This window comes from Sciurus vulgaris (assembly GCF_902686455.1).
Source record: "Sciurus vulgaris genome assembly, chromosome: 1".
NCBI classification, from domain to species: domain Eukaryota; kingdom Metazoa; phylum Chordata; class Mammalia; order Rodentia; family Sciuridae; genus Sciurus; species Sciurus vulgaris.
The window spans coordinates 169,376,295-169,399,159 of record NC_136461.1 but is presented as its reverse complement, the minus strand read 5'-3'; the positions used below and the strand labels follow the sequence as shown (position 1 = coordinate 169,399,159).

The 22,865-nt window shown below is 36.9% G+C and overlaps 1 protein-coding gene across 5 annotated transcripts in view; it reads right to left on the bottom strand.

The window, feature by feature from the left end:
* Positions 1-4,577: 4,577 nt before the first annotated feature.
* ESRP1 (epithelial splicing regulatory protein 1) overlaps positions 4,578-22,865 on the bottom strand; it is a 58,681-nt gene continuing 40,393 nt past the window's right edge. For 2 of the 5 annotated variants that reach the window (XM_079133997.1, XM_079133996.1), the window contains exons 14-16: positions 15,923-16,073; positions 11,861-11,970; positions 4,578-5,076 (exon numbers count right to left, since the gene is read on the bottom strand). In XM_079133997.1, the coding sequence (XP_078990123.1) occupies positions 11,896-11,970; positions 15,923-16,073 (226 nt within the window). In that variant the 3' untranslated portion in view covers positions 4,578-5,076; positions 11,861-11,895. The remainder of the gene's footprint in view (positions 5,077-11,860; positions 11,971-15,922; positions 16,074-22,865) is intronic. The other 3 variants (XM_079133999.1, XM_079133998.1, XM_079134000.1) reach the window with 3 other exon arrangements.

The following is a 22,865-nucleotide window of genomic DNA, read 5'->3' as shown; positions in this document are numbered from 1 at the left end:
ATATTTGTAGTTCATAATCATATACTTTCCATGTGTCAAGTACAACATGCTGCCAAGATGAGAAAAATACAAAACAAAGGCCCCCAAGGATTTATCTTCTTGAAACTAAAGAGACATATGCACTCATATATTGCTGGTGGGATGCAATATTAGTGCAGCCACTCTGGAAAGCAGTATGGAGATACCTCAGAAAACTTGGAATGGAACCATCATTTGACCCAGCTGTCCCATTCCTGGGTTTATACCCAAAGGACTTAAAATCAGCATATTAAAAAGTCACACAGCCACATCAATGTTCATAGCAGCTCAATTCAGAATAGCTAGATTGTGGAACCAACTTAGATGCCCTCCAATAGATGAATAGATAAACTGTGGTATATATATATATATATATATATATATATATATATATATATATATACACAATGGAATATTATGCAGCCATAAAGAATAAAAGTATGGTATTTGCAGGTAAATGGATGGAGTTGGAGAATATCATGCTAAGTGAAATATTCCAATCCCAAAAAACCAAAGGCCAAATGTTTTCTCTGGGATGCTGATACCTAACGGGTAGAGGGGAGGGGGTTAGGGAAGAATGGAGGAACTTTGGATTGTGTAAAAGGAAATGAGGGGGGAGAAAGAGGCAGTGGGGTGGGGAGGAAAGATAGTGGAATGAGACAAACATCATTACCCTATACATGTATGATTACACGAATGGGGTCTCTACATCGTGTACAACCAGAGAAATGAAAAGTTGTACCCCATTTGTGTATAATGAATCAAAACACATTCTGCTGTCATGTGTAACTAAATAGAACAAACAATTAAAAAGAAGAGACATATGCAAAAGGTATTTTAAAAACATCCTTCTGGCTGGGCCCAGGGGCACACACCTGTAATCCCAACAGTTTAGGAGACTAAGACAAGAAAAGTACAAGTTTGAGGCCAGCCTCAGCAACTTAGTACTTGTCTCAAAATAAAAATTTTAAAGGATTAGGAATGTAGCTCAGTGGTAAAAGCCCTGGATTCAATCCCCAGTACGAAAAAACAAACAAAAAAACCAGTCGAATTTGATTAGTAGTAACCTACCATAATCACTGTTGAAATCCTTGAATCAGTTAAACTTTTATTTTAAACATGAAATTTTGTTTATTATGTAATCTTAGTTATCCATTGAGTAGCATCTTTATATTATTCTTAGACATGATCTATTTTGTGTACTCTGAATCAAATGCAATCAGTTCATTTTTGCTGTTGTTATAATCTAAGTTGTATTTTGGCTGTATTTTATCCCTATTATTACTCCAAACCCTGCAGATATATTGTAGACAAGTATTTCCTTTTTCCTTACTGTTTGAAGCTGTATTTCAGTGTCTCCTGCATACATTTGCCCTATTTCCATTCATCATTAGGATCTACTTATCTTCCTTTTCCACTGAGAACTACAACTGTACAAATCAACAAACTGGGGATCATATACTTCTCCAAAGTGGGATACATTTTTTAAAAAGCATTCTATCTAAATATTTTTGAATTGGATATACTAGTATCTTATTTAAAGATACTAGTTATCTTTATATTTTCTAAAATAGAGCTGGCCTCAGTGCCACAAGCCTACAATCCCATCTACTTGGGAGGCTGAGGCAGGAGCACCCCAAGTTTGAGGTCATCCTGGGCAACTTAGTGAGACCCCCGTGTCAAAATGTTTTAAAAAGTCAGAGATGTAATTTGCCTAACATGTGGGAGGTCCTGGGTTAGAAACCTAGTACCAGAAACAAAACCTGTATAAATGCATATTTTTTGAATATACTTTTTCCTAGAGTTGACTCTTCTAGGAAAATATTTTTAGCCCAATTATACAAAACAGTATTCATAAACAAAGCATTTTACTGGTACCAAATAGCTTATTAAAACTTTCCTAGGTGAATTTTCTATTTTCATAAACACAGGTTATTAACTTTGTACCAAGACCCTTCCTTTCTTCAGATAGTAAATGCTCTAAATATTCATGGAATTATAGTAAAACTGCCAGATAAAATTTAGGACAAATTACTATAAGCACATCCCTTGTAATGGAACATACTTATTTGAAAAAAAATTATTTTTCTGAAATCCCATCATTTATCATCCTGGGGTTTTAGTTTTGTTTCTCTATTTTTGCTAACTCAGACAACCTATTTATATGGATCGAGACTGCCCTGCTAGAATACACCTAGCATTGATTGCTCTCAGAACTTCTGGACAAAGGTAAAGGACAGATTAAATTATTATTTTGAAAGAGGCAAGGCAGTTAGATAGCAAATGGACTCCGAGCACCTCAGTCAGAGTGGGTCATTCGCCACTGTGTTCAGACCTAGAGTGTCGAGCATCTATCACACTTTTTTTTGGTGAGGGGTGGATAGGAGATTGAACCCTGGGGTGCACTTTACCACTGAGCTCCATCTCCAGTCTTATATTTTCAGACAGGATCTCACTAAGTTACTGAGGTTGACCTCGAACTTCTGATTCTTCTGCCTCAGCCTCCCAAACTGCTGGGATTATAGACATGCATGGACCAGTCAGATTTACCTTAAGACCAAGAGTACAATGACTTGGGGGAAATGTTTCCCCCAGTGATAATTCTGAATTATCACTGAAACATTTTATGTGACAAGGAAACCGCAATAAATGCCTCAACAATTATGCTTTTAAAATAAAAAAATTAAATCCTGTTAGAATGCTGCAGATGCACTCTGGTAAATGGGATCCTTAGAAGCCAGTAGTAATACGTGCCCAGTAGATGCAGAGGCAACCAAATCATCATGGTTAGATAAATTTCATGCCAAACTGACCGTTTTGGTTGTGTAGTTCAGTGTAAAAAGTGACTCAATTTGTACTTCAATGTAAAAACACATACCATCAATAGCTAATTTTGAGATAGGATCTTGCTATGTTACCCAGGTGGCCTTGAACTCCAGATCCTGCCTCAGTTTCCCAAATAGCTGGGATTACAGGTATGCACTGCCATGTCTAGTTTAACCAAGGTCATATTAGATAAAAGTAATTTTTGCTATTATGACAGTAAATTTGCTGGGAATGGTGGCACATGCCTGGAACCCCAGTGACTTACACCTGAGACAGTAGGATTACAAGTCTGAGACCAGCCTGGGAAACTTGGCAAGAACGTTCAAAGCCAGCCTCAACAAGTTAGTGAAGCCCTGCCTCAAAATAAAAATGAACCAGGATGTAGTTCAGTGATAAAAGGCCCTGCCTGGGTTCAATCCCTGGTTTTTAAGAAAACAAAACTCAATGACTTAAGTAAGGGAGGGAGGATGGTTGTTTCGTTCAGTGCACTTATCATTGTTAGTTTTCATAATTATTTATGGCAAACAGGAAAAAAAAAACCTTATCATTTTAGGAAAAGATGGCTCACCTATACCCTTTCACCATCACCACTAACTTCTAATTACAAAAAAAAAAAAAAAAAGCAAACATTGAGATTAAGCAGGCAAGTTTTATTATCAAATGTAACAACTCTACAAAAACTCAGTAGTATTGTTGTATTACTGACTATATTAGTCTTTCAGAGCTTTGGGCAGAGAGCATATTAAGACATCAAGTACAAATTACTTTCTGATCTTAAGTGCCAATTTTCACACAAAAATATTTTGGGTTTTTCTTCCCCCCCTCCCTCCCCTGCTGCACTTAAAGGGCCATTGCTGGTCAGGTAAAGAGTAATGTTTGGCTCTCCATTCAAGGTGTTAATCAAAGTAAGGCAAAGTAAATAAAAATAGCAGCCACAAAAATCTGCATGGCATTGCATCCAAGCAAAGGACAATATGAGTAACAAAGAAATATGTGCACTTAATCAAATCCTGTTTTCCTCTTTGGAGTTACATGAGGCAGCAGTACTAGCTAGCTAGTGTCTAATATTGCACTTCTGTAGCATGAACACAGCTAAACACATAGTGCTAAACACTGACAACATCAGTACCTGCTCTCACTGCATCAGTGTTTACCTCTCAGTCTAGCATGCTGACTACAGTCCTATGCTTTTAAAAAGTTTTAATTGTTTGACAGTTAAGGCATTAGAGAAAAAAGGCTTAAGGCTATATTAATATGTACAAGCATTCACTTCAGTTAGTATATTGCTTTCTAGAATACACTGTTCAAATAGTCTCATTCTTGTGATATTAAAAACTATGGAGTTTCTCTTATTAAGGTCCAAACCATCAACAATGAAAAAGTACAATATAAAATAATACATAAGAAGCCACAATATTCAGTTGCAGGTCAATCTAGAAATTACTACCTACATGTAGCTGCTTCATTTTTGGTTCCACATTTTGGCCCCTACTTCATTTTTATTTACAACTGGTACCTGCTGAAAAAAAGATCTGAACCTTTCAACTATACATGTGTTGTGGAGGGTATTACTTCCTCCTCAGGTGTTTGCTTTCTGTGTGGTGCTGGAGATTGAAACCAGGGCTTTGCACATGGTAGGCAAGTGCTCTACCACTGAGCCACAACCCTTGCCTCAGGTATTTTAAAAATCATTTTAATTGGATTTTAACTATAAGACATCATGATGGCCAAGCGATTGGAAAATATTAATTTTATTCCTTTTCTTAAATTTGTGATTTAGTTATTCCAAGGCCATAGGCTTGAATTATTTAGCCAAGAAGGCATGATTGTGCAGAGGACAAGCAGATGGAGAAAAAAAGGGGATACACAAAAATGAAGCTTCCATAACAGAGTTCATGGTGGAGATGGTAGATACCAGTGGAGTATTTTTTAATCCAAGACTGAAACTTAGGAAACACCTGTGCTGCCACTTAAGCTGAAAGTAATAAGAGACACTTGATTTCAAATTCACATTTTAAATGCCTATTTGCAATCAGCAAGGAGCTGCTTCGCTGTAAGGATTTGGCTTCACTGGCTCAAATTTTTCACTCCACCAAAAGATAAGGAACAGCCCCACTGTCCAATCATGTTTGCTGAAAATACTGCAGCCTGAGTGTAGATGAACTTTCCCTGAAGTTGCTAGAAGTTTTCTTGTGTCTCATGGTTTCAGGATCACCATACATCTTTCAAACACTGGAGGAAAAAAAAAAAAAAAATGAATAAAAGGTAATGTAACAGCCTTTAAATTTAATTTTTAGCAGCCACAAACTTGATTTCAAATTACTGAAGAACTAAAACCTCTCTCAGAGAACACAAGTTGTTATTTCACACAGACAGTTCACAGCTAGGGGGCCAATGCTTGCGGGGTGGAGTCCTGGAAAGGCATGGCAGTTGGCATTCTTCGCCACCCTACTCTCGCCAACCTGTGTTTAACAGGTATGTTTTCACCTCGCCACTTGGCTTTTTTTTTTTTTTTTTTTTGCGGTACTGGGGATTGAAGCCAGGGCCTTGAGCTTGCAAGGCAAGCACTTTACCAACTGAGCTATATCCCCAGCCCTCCTTCCATTCTTCAGTCTGAGTTCCCAAGTTATCCCAGTACTTTTCTGATATTAGAAGTTCAATACAATTATCAAAACTTTAAAAATCATTATGAATTAAATTAGAAACTTTAGAACTCTAATTTAAGCAATTTCAAAGAAAAATCATTCCAATCAATAAGAATCACCACATGGCAATAATGGTAAACATGAGCTTTATGTGCCAGTGACTCATTGATTAGCACCTTTATATGCATCCATTTATTCCATCCCCATATATAACCCTTTACATTAATATTTTACATTAATTACATTAATACATTAATATTACATAATTACATAAGTACATAATTAATATTTTAGAGATGAAACAGTGATTAAGCTGCTACCAACAGCCTATTACATCTGTGGAATCCACACCTGTGCATTCAACCAAACACTCAAAAAAAAATATTCAGGAAAGCCAGACACAGTGGTGCATGCCTGTAGTTCCAGCAATTTGGGAGGCTATGGCAGGAGGATGACCAATATGGGCAACTTAGAGCGATCTTGTCTTAAAAAATAAAAAGGGCTTGGGAAGTAGCTCAATGGAGCTGGGTTCAATCCTTGGTAACACAGTGTAAAAACAAAACAAAAAACCCATCTATACCAACACAGACTTTTCTTATTATTCCTTAAAAATTACAGTCCAACAAGCCTTTCATAGCATTTACATTTTATTGAGTTTTATAATAATCTAGAAATGATTAAAGCATATGGATATGTGTAGGTTATAAGCAAATACAAGCCACTTTACATAAGAGTCTAGAGCATCTATGATCTTGGTACCCTGGAACTAGTCTCCTCAGACACCAAAGGACAACTATGATAGTTTATCTAGGATTTGATACATTTATTTTTATGTGGTGCTGAGGATCGAACCCAGTGCCTCACACATGCCAGGCAAGCACTCTACCACTGAGCTACAACCCCAACCACCTGAATGCTTTTAATTACATACTACACACAAAAACTTAAGAAAACTTCAGGCATTATGCACTTTTTCACATAAATGAGAAACTGGGATAAAGACATAAAGGGAACTAGCTTTTCAGTCTTGTTTTATATGACCAGTTTGAAATACGGTCAGCCATAAATTTGCTTTGGTTATAGCAATTTGTACAACTGGTACACATGTAAAATCGGGTATTGAAAAAGTACTTTAGTACTGGTTTGTTAGAATTCATGTCTAAAATGTGGTTAACAAAGTACCAACAATTTAGCCCTTGGCTTAAAACACTGCATTGAAAAATGCAGTGTTTGAAGGTTTCTTCTTGGATAATGATAAGAAAACTTACCAATTATCCAATGCTCTTGCCCAATTTTACCCTTTGGCAACGGCACCCTAATTTTGCTTAAAACTGGCCTCTCATCCAATCTCAAGTCCATAAAGACGCAATTTTACCACTGTGCCAAGGAGTGACCAGACACAACCATTCAGAGCCCTGCATAACCAAACCATGGTGGTTTCAGAGCTGGACTTGAAATCATGCCAGCAAATTTCAATTCCTGGTTTGCTTCTGGACTTGAAAATGAAAGGGTATAAATCAAGTATTGCTTGGGTACATCATGGATAGAAGCTGATTGAGAGCAAGCCTTCAGATCCGGCCAACTCAGTGGAGCCTGGGCCTGTCTTGTCAGTCAATGACTTCCCCCTTCCTCATTCCTAGTCCATTATATAATTATACTAGGAAACACCACTTTGTAGATGCTAAAAATTATGCACTCATACTATGTTATGATGTGGAAAAGGCCTGAAGTTGCTAAAAGGAAGTTAAAAAATTTAGATTCCCCCTCTCTCCTGTCCACCCCATCCTCTTACCTCAAACATGCCAAGAACTCTACCACTCAGATGCATCCCTAGCCACTTAGACCTGTTTTTATCTTTGGAGGTGTGTGTGAGCAGTGGTGGCACAGGTTACTGGGGAATTAACCCAGGAGCGCTTTACCACTGAGCTACACTCCCAGCCCTTTTTATTTTTTGTTTTGAGACAGGTTCTCTCTAAGTCCTGAGGCTGGCCTTGAACTAATAATCCTCCTATCTCAGCCTCCCAAGCTGCTAGGATTACAGTGCACTATTGTGCCTAGCCTCAAATCTGCTTTTCAATCCAGTGGAATCTAGCAGAGTTTGAGTGTTTAGCTATGAAACTACAAGACTATATTGTTAGTGGTGGGGTGGGTGGGGGAGGACTCAGAAGGATACAGAGAAAATGTTCCCTCTTCCTCTTTGGCTACAGTAAAACAAATATTAATGATATAATTTTGAAAGTTTTAACTGCAAACATTCACAAATCTGTCTTTCGTTTCTAATAAGATGTGTGTTAAAACAGTGTTTTATTTTGTAATAAACTTTCATTAAAAGTATTATGTACACAGGAGTCTTGTAAGATATTGGAATTCTGCCAATGGCAGCTATGTCCTTTGGAATGAACCTATAACCCCTAAAAACCCTGCGATCTTGGTTAGTTGTAATTTTATTCTTATAGTACTTTATTCTTATAATTATCACATTTTTCTGAAAAGTGCCAGTCATTCATGAGTTTTGTTAAAGTTTATTTTCTCTTATGCAAAAGATAAAATCCATAACTCAATTTTTTTTTTTCCTTTTGAGATACTGGGAATAAAGTTCAAGGGCACTCTGCCACTGAGCTACATTTCCAGCACCCCCAACCCGCACTTTTAAAAAATGTTCACATAAGGTCTAAGTTACTGAGGCTGGCCTTGAACTTGTTTTCTTCCTGCCTCATCCCCTCAAGTAGCTGGGATTATAGGCATGTGCCACTGTGCCTAGCCATAAATCTGGTTCTTTTATCAAAGTTGGTTAGCCTTTTTGAACATTTAAATCAATAGACTTAGCATTTATTTAGCTCTTCACCAACTACGAAGAGAACATGTTTAATTTTGAAAGCTATTTATTTCTTGGCCAAAAAATATTATTAATTGGAGGGGGAGGTAGAAATTAAAATATACATTGAACCAAAGCCAGAGATCACATTCAATGCATAAAAGTAGCCCAAATCTTGCACTTAAAATGTAAATACTTTTGAATGACAATGCTTTAACCACTGTCTACATTAAAGTTTAATTGGGTATTTAAAATCCTTTGTTTTTGTTATTTTGGACTCAATTTTATTTTCTGTAAATGAAAAAAAAAGGCAAATAGACTCTAGTAAGGTTTTTGTTTGTGTTTTAATAAGTCATCCTGCACAAGATCTTACAACATAAAGCTTTAACACAATTCAGTGCAGAAATTGGATGTTTATATTTTTATATTGTAACAAACATCTCACCCGAAAGAAATAAATACTATTATTTTTGTAGGAAATTTCTCTGGTCATTTACAAGACCAGAGAATTCTAAATTCTTCAGAATAGATTCTATGGAAGGAATAGAAAACACTCCAAAAAAAAAAAAGGGGGGGGGGGCAAAGCTCTGTTGCTTGGGGACAATAGCACAATGACAAAAAGCGGAAAGGAAACACTGCTCAAAGTAAGTTAAAACCCAAGATAAGGGAAGACATCAAGAACCAGGAGCCTAGGTTAGTTACGTTCAAAGAAAAAGCTTAAAAAGCCCTAAAGAGGCTGGGGTCGTGGCACAGTGGCAGAACGCTTGCCTAGCATGTGTGAGGCACTAGGTTTGATTCTCAGCACCCCATATAAATAAATTAAAAAGGTCCATTGACAACTAAAAAAATATATAAAAATAAACAAAAAATTAAAAAAATAAAAAGCTCTAAAGGATGGAAACTTGTTAAAGGGGCCAAGGAGCCAACCTGAATGTGCTCCAATGGCCAAAGCTGGAACAACTTGAAAAGCAAAAATCATGGTGCTGGATAATAACCCAAAGCACCACATAATATTATAACAAGTCTATACTGATATAGAAAAATACTTATACAAGCAACAGGGGAGGAACCGGCACATAGGTGCATGCCTGTAATCCCAGCGGCTGAGGAGGCTAAGGCAGAGGATAACAAGTTCAAAGTCAGCCTCAGCAAATGCGAGGCATTAAGCAACTCAGTGAGACCCTGTCTCTCAATAAAATACAAAATTTGGCTGGGGATGTGGCTCAGTGGTTGAGTGTTCCGAGTTCAATCCTCAGCACCTCCCCCTCCCCCCTCCCCCCAAAAAAGGGTAAATAACAGGGGAGGAGGGACAAATCATCCTTACAGAAAATCTCCTATTATTTGTAGGCAAACCCTTCTCTCCTCTTTCAATGTAGGTCAGACAGTGACTCTCTTCTGAAAAGAACACGAGAAAGAAAAAATAATAGCTTTGTAGTAGAGAAAGCTATGAAGCATGATCTCAACCAAGAGACCAAGGCTGAGAAGCGGCAGTGATGTCAGGTGGCATAACACGTCTGTGGGTGCCATGTGATGAGAAGGGCACTTCACCTCTAGGACTATCTTTCCTCACTCCTATTAACCCAGCCTTGTCACAAGAAAGACAACAGATTCAAACTGAAAGCCCATAAAACACCTCCAAATTGGAAAGGTCACAAAAAAGTGAGGAAAGAGTAACGAACTATCACAGACCAGAGGGCACTAAGGAGATGGGACAACTAAATGCAATGGGAATCCCGGGTTGGATCATGAAATGGAGAAAGGACATCACTGTAGAGAAAACTGATAAAATCTGAATAATGCCTGCAACTCAGGTAATAGTAAATGCACACAAAACTTGTTTTTTTTTTTTTTTTTAACTAAGGTTTTTGTCATCTCAGCAACAAAAATTATTTAACATAGAAGTTTATAGTTTATAAAACTTAGGGCTGGGGATGTAGCTCAGAGGTAGACTGCTTGCCTAGCAAGCACAAGGCACTGAGTTCAGTTCCCAATATTACAAAATAAGCATATAAAGTTTGCAAAAGTTGTTTAAATTAATCTACCCAATTCTCACAGAAAATTATATTAAGTCACATCCATAGCAGTGATTTTTTTTCTGCCCATTTTACAGAGCAGGAATATGTCACTTCTAAAATAGACTCATTTCTACACACGCACAAAATGCAGCTATAGCTAAGCACTGTTGACAGATTGAAATTTAGAGGCTGCTGCCGCCTCTGAGATCTCAGGAGTAAGAACCTGAAACTGAACAGTAAGAGAAAACAAAACAAAAAGCGTCTCTGGTCACCTGAGGAGGCACTTCTTCCAGCCAGAAATCAAGTCTCCTTCCCAGGAGGGCCCTTTGGGTATTATCAAGAGCTTATGAAGTGACCCTGGGGTCCTTCATGAACACTTGGAGGAACAAAGTATTCCAGAGTAGGCACTGAAAAGGGTAACAGTTACTAGAATAATGAGATCTCACCCCTGTGACCAAGGCTACAGGAGACCCTACCCCCACTGCGAAGTGTCTCTATAAGATACTCCTTGGTAGGACCACGACACCCTAAAACCTCACTGAAAATGGCAGATCTAAAAATCTTCACCCAAAACTAGGGTTTCCACAGCTCATGAGAGTCTAAGCTGTAAATTCTCAAGGTCAATAGATTATCAGCAAACCCATTTCCTACTAAGAACCCATATGATTCAAGTTCACCAGGTGTTGACTATTAAAATGTCAACAAAATTAGTAAATGACATGCTACTACACCAACTTCAGCAAATCCAACAATCAAAAATGAAGAAAAAAGCCATAGTTATTCTTAAACATAGCCCTACAACTCCATCCCTTGGAAAGTCTGCACAGAATGCCAGCTTCCTTTAGGAAGAAGTTGTAAATTACGGGAGGAAAAAAGCCACCAAAAAATTATTTTAACCTTAATCAGGATTCCAGCCCTGTACTTTTGCAGTGTTGGGGGTTGAAGCCCGGGCCTTGTGCATACTAGGCAAGCAAACCACTGAGCTACATCCCTAGCCCCATTCCCTGTAGAATAAGAGTTGGAAGAGAGAAAAAAAGACATAAAATGAAAACCTTTCCAATCGTTTTGGAAAATAAGCCCTTTTTTTTTTTTTTTGAGACAGGGTCTCATTATGTTGTCTACTCTGATCTCAAACTCACCAGGGCTCAAGGGATGCTTCTGTCTCAGCCTCCTGAGAAGCTGGGAGTATAGGTGTGTCCCATCATGCCCAGCTGTTTTTTTGGAGGATGCTGCGGATTGAACCCCGGGTCTTGTGATTGCAAGGCAGGCGCTCTATCAACTGAGCTATATTCTCAATCCTGTATACTTTAAAAAAGGGCTTCCCTGCCCCCAAATAATATTCAACTCTCACTCATAAATATTGTTTACTTTCTTCTCAGATGACAAAATTAATCCCTGTCTCCATTCCTTCTAGTTTTCTGACACTCATTTAAGCATTAAAGAAAAGAAGGACTCTCTCTTTCGACTTCTAAAACATCTTCAGATCCCTGGCCTCTCTCTTTGGTCCTTTATAATTTAGCTTGTGTGTCAAAAAGCCTTACCTTCTTTTCTGAGGATGGTCTAACTGCTGGGACCCTTAAATACAAACCCATTCTTTGGGTAGAGTCCTGGCCTGGTCATTTGTGTGTACAAGTCCATCCTCGGTTGCATACTAAAATGCAAGTTAAAACAAAAAAGATCAAAAGATGGACATGCCGTCACTATGGATGGTTATTATTTCAACCAAATATATCTACCAACCAAAGTATAGAACATTTAGACTGTAGCAAACAAGTAAACACTGGTACCATCCCATCCACACATGTAAATGATAATTCGAGATCATTTTTCACTAAACAAAAAAAAAAAAATACTATCAAAATTCCTTCTAGGAGTGAAGTTATATTGAACACATGAATTAAAACAAACCAACAAAAATTAAAACACCAGACCATAATAATTCAAGAGACCAAACCTTCAGATTTTGTGATCAGTGACTTCTATGATGCTTTAGGTATGATTGGATATCATATAATTAAGCACCAATAATTTGCAAGGCATTTTACAATAAGCCCAGTACTCAATATCTCCCAGTAACCCAATGAATTTAAAAGTATTGAATATCATTAAAATATCAATCTTATTCTTAGTTGAGCACCAACTAAAAAAAAATCTTAGTAGTGATTTAGAGCCATTGATTAAAGTCATTACTTTGTGAAGAAACAAAAACCAGAATGGATTGAGAATGCAAAGCCATTGATAGCAAAGGGAATGCAAAGAGCAAAAGAAAAAAGTGAAAGGAATTATACAGAGACACTTGAGAGTCATTTTCCAAACAAGAGGTCCATCCACTAAACACATATGCGCTGATGATATTGATCAGAATGGACACCCTCATTAACAAATACTTTGAAGATTTTTTTAAAAACATGTTTTTAACTTGTCAATGGACCTTTATTTATTTATATGTGGTGCTGAGAATCAAACCCAGTGTCTCACAAGTGTTAGGCAAGCGCTCTACCATTGAGCCACAACTCCAGCCCCTCAAGATATTTCGTCTTCAGAAATTCTGTTGTTTATCAAAATGAACCTAACTCAGGTGGCTTAACTTTACAAGGCAGCAGACATGACAGGAGAACCATTCCAATAGAATTATCTTTTTTTTTTTTGGGGGGGGGGGGGTAGTGCTGGGGATTTGAACCCAGGGCCTTGTGCTTGCAAGGCAAGCACTCTACCAACTGAGCTCTATCCCCAACCCTCCAATAGAATTCTTTAGCCATCAGAACTCCTTCCCATTTGTAAATCCTTGCTCTTTCTGGCTTTGTACTACTGATCCAAATGAAGTGTGAAAAACACAAAGCTGGGATGGAATTATGGAAGATATTTTGCTCAATGTTGGGGGAAAAGATGTTCCAAAATTATCTTGAATGATAATGTATTTATAAAATGATATATGCCATTATTACATCAAGTTCTACCTTCTTTTAAATGACGGAATCAGAGACCATCAATGAAATTTCATTTAGTCAATCAATTATTTCCTTGGCATTTGCTAATGTATATAAATTCAATTATCATGAAATACTTAAAATTAGTCATAACCAAAAATAAAATTAAAATCTCCCATTAAACCAGCACTAGTGATAAGCGTACTATAAAGATAAACACAGATTACATCTAAGTTAACAGTTTTTTTCTTAAGAAGCCATCTGCTAATTCTACTATCTTGTGACAAATCAAATAAATCTGGAATCCCATACAGCCTGGCTGTCACCTGAATAACAAGAATAGGAAACAACAAATAAGAAGGCAGAAGACACAGACTCTTAAAGAGTATAAAATGCGAGCTTCAGATAGGTGCAGCAGTACCTGCCTGTAATCCCAGCAACTTGGGAGGGGCAGCCTTAGCAACTTAGTGAGGCTTTAAGTAACTTAGAGAGACCCTGTCTCAAAACATAAAAGGGGTGGGGATGTGGCTTAGGAGTTAAGCACCCCTGAGTTCTATCCACGGTAAAAAAAAAAAAGTTTTTATGGGGAAATGATATGAAATTGGATTACGTATAAACATTTTAAATGCAAGCCTCAAAGCTTAAATTACTGAAGCTGTCTTCAGTAATTTAACATATTGGAATAATTTAACATATTGAATTGGATAATTGAGGTGCCAATGTAATTTTAATTTATTGATCCAGTTTACAAATGCCAACCACTTCAAAACTGAAAGTCAAGTATCTTAGAAATAATTTTGCATGCTCTGTGTGCTTTGATTATACCAAAAAACTCTTCCCCAAGTTTTTTAAGAATAACCAAGAATAACTGCTATAGACTGAAGTTATTTTAGCTCCTTTTTGAAGCACATATTCTTCATAAATATAGAAATAATCCCCATTATATATTTGTGGTAAAATAAATACCCACAAATACCAGGCACAACACTTTTCCTAAGAACAATTTTGCTTAATCTCATTATTAATTTATGTGCAAGACTGCTTAATTTTATTCAGGGTGAACATAAATTAAGTCAACACAAACTAAAAAGAAGTTAATCCAGCTGACCACTGAACTTGAAAATTCATTGGACTTTTTATAATAGGAGAATAAAATACAAAAATCAAAATGATTCCTCTATGAGCGTAAACAATCTAGTCAATAAATTCACGATAAAATTTTATAATCTAATGAATCATATATAAGTTTTAAAAGTAACTTTATTACCCCTTTCACACCCTCCAAAAGCATCATAATTTTTTTTAGAGAAGAATAAAGTATCTACTGACCTCTGAAAAAAACCTTACTTTTAGAATATGAATCAGAATCTTACTTCTTCTAGGTAAGAACGTGCCAAGCCAGGCAGTAACAAGATAACTTTTGTCCATCTTCATTCAGCTTTTTGTTATCAGTCATGGATTTTCTTTATTTGCAAAGGATATTCTCTGACATGTTAAAAGCCCTTAAGACAATTGTGGTGACATGGTAGGTTTGAGGCACGTAGCATTATCAGTCATTATAGCTCAGTCAATCCTCTGTGACTCATGGATCCCAACTTACAACCCAACCTAAGGGTGAAACAGACTCTGCAGACACACAGCCCTTCTGTGCTGTGCTGCAAATGCTCCAGGGCCATTTTAAACTACTCTGCATATAACAGTTTTTCAACTTAGAAGAATACAACTAAGTTTGGCTCCAGGAAGAAAAGACAATTTTTGCTAGTACAGTTATTTATTTTTAGACACTGCAGGAAAGGGGATTCAAGCTTTAGGTGATTCAGTGATTTGAGAAAGGAAAGGTAGAATCTATCCAGATGAGCTGAGAATGAGCAGGTTTTGTTCACTGTTAAGAGCTCTTGCCCAAAGTACCTCATTCTTTAGCTTAAGCCAGAGAATAGCTGATGGACACAGGCAGCGGTAGAAAAAGTCTGACAGAGCAAATGTCAGCCTCACTAGAATTAATAGCAGATCATTCGATGAAAGATTTGAGTACCCCAGAATTCATTCTAAAGACCCACTGAGGGTCTCCAGTAGGTTAGGAAATACTGGTCTTATTTTTTTCCCCTCAGGTTACGTACCAGACTCTGATCACTTTAAAACAGTTAACATTAAACTCCATGTGTAAGTGCTTTTTTTCTTTTTTTTTTTTCTATTTTCGAAAGTGCTAGGGATTGAACCAGCACTTTTGAAAAAGACGAGTACTCTACCACTGAGCTATATTCCCAGCCCAACTGCTTTTTTTTTTTTTTTTTTTTAAATCAAGGATTTGACACCTGATTTGCAGAAAATGCCCTTGACCAGTCCAACCCTTCATAAAAACACCTGTACTGCTCTGTTCCCTGAAGAGTTTCTCAAAGTAGGAACAGGTCTTTAAAAAACAAAACAAAATAAAAAATCCAACAGATTAAATGGAAAGAATTAAGACAACACAGAAAAGCCCTAATCTTGTCAAGAGGATGAATTTGAACTCAGTCCCTAGACATTGACTCTGGATCTATTTGCTTTCATAAGCAAATCCATTAACACATATATACACAAGAGTTTCAGAGAATCTGTTTCTTTCCTGGCTGCATTCTTTAGACAAAGCAAACTTAAATAATAAGGGTGCTGAGGATTTTTCTTCTTCAAGCTACTGACCTGATAACCTTGGAAGAAGTTAAGAATTTCCTTAACTCCAGTATTGTAGGCCAGGCCCTGCATTCTGACCACCGTGCCAGGCTGCGGAGGGACACCGCTAAGATTAGCAGCTGTAGGGAAGTAGCCAAGACTATTAGGCGAACCTGGGGGGCTAAAGGAAGAGAAAGCACAGTGAACCAACAGGAACACACAATGTTGAATATTTACTCTAAAAACATTAGTTACTTAAGGAAATGGACTTTAAGGCGCGATCCTTCTTATGCTTCTCAGAGTTATCTTTCCTAAGACAGGTAAGAGCACCACAGCAGTTCTATCTCACATTTCCACCAAAGCCAAGAGTGGAAAGGCAGTGAGGTTAATGCAGAGTTAAATGCAAGGCTTTCCCAAATCTCAGATTCTTAAAAGGAGAGGAAGGAGAGTATTAAGCCTTCACAGTCACTCAACCACAAAGCACCACTTCCAAAGCCCAGCTCATTGATGATTAACTGGCTAGTTATCAGGGATACTAAGGCATGACTACAAAGGACTAAAAGGAACCATAACCAGAGACCAAAAGTATCCAAAGAATGGACTGTTCTACCTACATATGCACAAGCAAATATGCAGCAAAACAATAATACAGCAAAGCAAAGGAGGACAGCATCTATTATTTCTTTCAACGGGATTTTTAAAGATGGGAGATGGGAGGAATTGGAAGCAATACATAACAAACTGAATTGGTCACCATTAACATGAGAAGATTCATTAATGGGTCCTCCTGTTGTGATCTGCAGCAAGTACCTCTAAGGAGCACAAGCTAAGTGAACTCCTAACTTCATGTGGCAACCCCAGTGATTACCATGTTTCTTTCGCCAATTAACTTTATGCTGCCCCCCACTTGATCTGCTTTCTACCACAACTGGTGGACAGATGGATAATCGTAATTTGAAATACACATAGGGACTTTTTTTTTTCACAAGTCATTGGTTTAGGGAGTAACATAGACTCCCAACTTTAGATTATTACCTCCTGTTCCTCTTCCTAACTAGTCATTGTCCCATTTCAAAGAAAAACACAAAATGGGAGGCACTAAAAATCTTTGCAGATATCTATCCTACATAATTTGAACTAATGAGTTAATATGAATGTGCCTCTGAACTCATATAAGCACAGTAAACGTGAGAAGCTCAATTTTTCTAAATTCAACTTTCCCACCTGCTAAATGGGAATGATTAACATCTTTGTAGTTTTACACAATAGTTTTTCAGAAACAATGATTTAACATATCAAATTACTCCATTAAATAGCATGCCATTTCACGCCTCCTATTCGTTACCATGTCTATTTCATCATTTTTAAAATAATAGAAACCCAAAAATATTACTTGACATCAAAGCTGTGCTAAACCTTTTAAGTCTGAGGCAGTGGCCTTCAACTTTATCTGCAAATTAGAATCACTTAAGGAGATTTTTATACCTCTCTATAAGAGCCAAGAGCCTACCCCACCAAATTAAGAATCATAAACTGAAGAGAGGCCAGACATTAGTGTATCAATATATTTTAAGGCAATCCCAATGGAAACCAAGTCTGAAAATTACTGTTTAGAGATTCCAAGTCAATGTATGTGCACCCACGAGGCCTGAAGCAGAGGGAATGCTTAATTTGGGGTCAGCATAGGACTCTGGCAATCATTCAGCCATACCGTCTCATTTTTACAGTGGTGGAAATAGAAATTAAGTCATGGGCTGGTGATGTAGTTCAGCGGTACAGTACTTGACTAACATGAGCAAAGTTCTTGGTTCAATACCCAGTGCCAGAAAAGGACAAAACAAAACAAAACAAAAGTAATTTCCTAACTGAACACAATCAATTAGCTCTTTCCCAAACTAGAAGAACCACCTGATTTCTCAACTACTAATTTGACATTTTCCTGTTATACAACCACTACCATTCAAAAATCATATTTGCTCATGTCAAATACCTGATTTACTGAGTCTAATACACAAAAATCAGTAAGACATATCCACATAGTTCATTACTACTTACTCAGACTTTTCCATATAAGATATGAAATCAGGTCATTTCCTCAGCATACAAATTTTTTTATTTTTGGGTACTGGGGATTGAACCCAGGGATGCTTAACCACTGAGCCACATTCCCAGTCCTTCTTTATACTTTATTTAGAGACAGGGTCTCACTGAGTTACTTAGGTCCTCACTAAATTGCTGAGGCTGGCTTTGAACTTGTGATCCTCCAGTCTCAGCCTCGTGAGCCACTGGGATTATAGGCATGTGCCGCCATATCCAGCTACAGTTGATTAATTTTTATGGCATTGTCCTGGCTTATTCTATTACTTTTGCCTACAGATCTATAAGCTCAGGGTCTCTAGTACCCTCAGAATATATCAAGATAAAAACAAAAGATAAAAGTTATCCAACCAGAGATTTAAGGTTACAAAAGACAATTATATTCAGCTTCTAAAATACCACTTACTCTGATGAAGCTTAAATACAACTTGAATTCCTACACTTATTTTTCACAATGAAGATTACCTGCTGTATATAAGGAATCATAAAGAAAATTAAGTGAGCAATATATCTACCTGATAGGGACCAAGAATTTTTCATCAACTTAAATCCTAAATTCCAAGTATTTTTCTGAATTACTGAAATAAAAGTGCCAGCAAAAATGAGAAATTTACAGAATAAAAGTAACTAGAGACAAATATGAACTTGCATATAGGAAACCAAAAGGAATTTACTAAAATATTACTATAATAACCGTTTCAGTAAGTTAAAAACATACAAGATCAATACAAATATAGGTCAATTGCATTTCTTTCTTTCTTTTTTTTTTTTTGGCGGTACTGGGGATCGAACTCAGGGCCTTGTGCTTGCAAGGCAAGCACTCTACCAGCTGAGCTATCTCCCCAGCCCTCAACTGCATTTCTATACAACACTACAATAAAAACTGTAAATAAGAAAATAATTCCACAACCACATCAACAACAATATACCTGGAGAAAAACTTAAAAGTGCAAAACTTGTACACTAAAGTTTACAAAGTATTGCTTTTTAAAAAGTACATGTTACAGTAGATTGTGAGATAGACATTACCCCATATTCTTGTGTGAAAAGAAAAAATTTTATCACCGTCAAAAAAAAATTAATGAAAATAAGAGTTAAAAAAAAGTCCATGTTCATAAACAGAAGACTTGATATTGTTAAAATGGCCCCATTCTCCAAACTGGACTACAGATTTATGCAGTAATTATTAAAATTACAACTGGCTGGAGTGCTTACATATCATGCATGAAGCCCTGGGTTTGATTCCCAGCAGCACCTGTCCCCGCACACAGGAAAAACCAAAAAGAAAAAAATTTGCAACTGGCTTTTTTATTTTGAAAATTTTGATACAAAGTTTAAATATACATATGAAACTGCAGAAGACAGAATAGAAAACTCTCTTGAAATATACCAAAAATAAGACTAAACATTTCCTAAACTTAAATCTTACTACAAAGCTACAATAATCAAGACATTGCGGTACTAGTGTAAAGATAGAGGTATATATCAAGGGAATAGAATTTAGAGAACAGAAACCCTTATCTTTTGGTCAATTGATTTTGGATAAGCATTCCAACATAATTCATGTGAAAAGAATATTCTTTTTAATAAGTAGTGCTCAGGCTGGGCTTGTACATCAGTGGTAGGGAGAGTACTTAGCATGTGCTAAGCACTAGGTCCTGGGTTTAATTCCCAGAACCAAAGAAAAACAAAACCATAAAGTTCATTTCAATAAATGGAGATAAAACAATGAAATATCCACAAAAAGTGAATTTACCTGACACAAAAAATTTAATAGAACCACAGAGCTAAATATAAGAATTATAAAATGCTTCCAAGAAAACATATTAAAATTTTGTCTCAGGATTAGATATGACACCAAAAGTGTGATAGGCAGAAATAATCTTTATTAAACTTTTTTTTTTTTTTTTTTTCAGAGCTGGGATTGAATCCAGGGTCTTGACTATGCTAGGTAAGTGCTCTACTACTAAGCTTTATTCCCAGCCCAAAACTTGTGTTTTAAGACAAACAATAAAACGAAAAGGCAATTACACCCTGAGAGAAAATATTTGTAAATCCTATCTTGTAACATTTTGTACTTAAAATACATGAAGAAATTCTGCAACCAAAAAAATCCTGCCAGACATGGTGGTGCACACCTATAATCCCAGTGACTCAAGAGATTCAAACAGGAGGATCACAAGTTTGAGGCCAGCATGAACAACTTAGTGAGACTCTAACTCAAAAAACAAATAAATGAATAGAGGACTGGCAATGTAGCTTGATACCCTGGGCTCAATTCCCAATTCCAATCATTAAAATACAAAATCGACATCTTTTTTAAAATATCTGGTTTTAAAAAGTGCAAAGAATTTGAACAGTTCTCCTGAGATGATCTTTGAATGCTTAAAAAGAACACAAAAAGATGCTTGAAATCAAGTCATTTAAGAAAATGAAAATGAAAACCATAATTCTGCATCTATAAAATTGGCTTCAACCTTTTCTCTCTCAATGAATAACTGCTCATTTCATTGCATCTTTCTTGAATAGAATATCATCATAAATATATATATACATATTTTAATAAATGCAAATTGATAATTCAAAGAAAGCAGAAGGGATGAAAAGAAGTCATAACTCTCATGTTGTAGGCAGCAATGTAAAATGGTGATGTTGGCTGGGAAAAGAATTTGGCACTTTCTGAAAGTTAAATGGAGTTAATAAATGGGTCACCAAATCTATTTGTATATCCTGGAAAACCAGAAACCTGTGACCACAGAGAAATTTGGATGTGCATGTTCAGTCACTAAAAGGACATATGGACAAACTAAACATGGAATAACTCATCACTGGAATACTATTTACGAGTAGGGGATGTGGCTTAGTGGCAGAATGCTTGCCTGGCACATGCAAGGACCTGGGTTCAATTCCCAGCACTTTAAAGAAATGAAATATTGAGTTATAAAAAGGGATGAAATATTGATACATGATACAACACAAATGAATCTCACAAATATTAGGGTGAATGAAAAAAGCTGGAAAAGACCATATATAATATGGTTCAAATAAATGAAATGTCCAGAACAGTCACATCTATAGAAATAGAAGATAAAATGGTAGTTGTTTAGGCATGGGTGAAGGGGACAGTGAAGAATGTAATAGGATGTCAATTGAGATTTTCTTTTATTTTTCTTTTGTAATGGAGCTGGGGATCAAACCCAGGGCCTTCCAACTGCGCAATAACCCCAGTCCCACAAGTGAGATTTCCTTCTGGGCACAAAATTCTTTGTGGGATGATGGAATATTCTAAAATAGACTGTTAATTATCTAAAAGTTAGATTGTAAAATTATTCTAAAAGCATAGGCACAACTCAATACACTAAAAACCAATGCACATTAAAAATGAATCAGTTTTTGTGCTGAGGATGTGGCTCAGTGGCTAAAGAACCCTGGGTTCAATTTCCGTACAAAAAAAAAAAAAAGAGTGCTTGCCTAGAATGTGTGAAGTTGGGTTCATTCCCTACACAATGAAAGGGGGGCAATCTATCTTACATTATCTCAAAGCTGTTGTAACATAAAATTAGGCAGTAGAAAAATAGACTTCAAACAATGTTTTGAAGAGTCAGGCAATAGAAAAATAGAATTCAAACAAAATTTTATTAACATAAATTACTTCATCAAAATGACTATATTGGGTTGGGATAGCTCAGTTGGTAGAGTGCTTGCCTCAAATGCACAAGGCCCTGGGTTCAATGCCCAGCACCACACACAAAATGACTATCAGTAATACAATCTAATCTTTATGTTCAATTAGTCATTATTTTAGGTTCTTATCTACATTTTTTAAAAGAGAGGGTCTCACTAAGTTGCTCAGGCTCTTCTTGATCCTCATGGTATATAATATCTTTGTTTCTGCTTTTCCAGTGCCAGTACATTAGCTTCATCTATGAAAGGTGCCAATTAAATAAGTTCTACTCAAAAGCTACAGAAGTGCAAAAAACTGTCCACACTACAAAGGAACAAAAGCGTTAGGGCCGAAATGAAGAAAACAAAACGCTGAGTTCAAAGGTGCCTGAGTACTAGAGAGACTGTACCAATCAGGTAAGTGAACAGAGACATTGCTTGAACTGGGGGAGAAACCCTTCCCAGGTTGCCTGAAAAGACAAAGAAACAGTGGGATGGGAGAGGAAATGAAGCTGAAAAGAACAGAACACAAGAGGGGCTTTTCCACAGAGAACATCACGGCTGTAAAGATTTGAATCACTTGGAACCACTGCCAAGGCCCCTTCAGTAAGGTACAATGAGTGCATGTTAAGAAACTGCTGAATGAAACACATGAGTGACTATATTATGAACTTGTCTAAGACTTCTTCCACTGCAGTCCTTAATGTTCCCTCTGCATATTTAGATAAAAACTTTGTTAAACACAAAGTTAAAAATCCATTTCCTTGAGAAATGACTTCCTTTGAAATAAGTTCTGCAATTCAAGCTTCCTTCTGTTTGACGATCCAATTATTTCTTCCTAATGTGTATTTTCCCATGATCCTATGGATATCATCTAAAGCTATAATATACATTGTGTCCCAAAATGTCATTATGTCACACAAAATTATTTGAAGAGGGCTGGGGATGTAGCTCAGTGGTACAGTTCTTGCCTAGTGTGCTAGAGGCCCAGGGTTCATTCCCCAGCCCGGGGCAGGGGGTTGGGGGTGGGGCAAAAAAAAATCTCTTTATAGAACAAGGGAAGCTATGTGAACATTTGGGGGAAGGATGCTACCACATCAGCATACTTAATATGAATTCTTAAAAACAACCTTCCTGAGCTGGGGATGTAACTCTCAGAGTACAGTGCTTGCCAGCCTGCATGAGACCCTGAACTCAATCCCCAGTACTACAA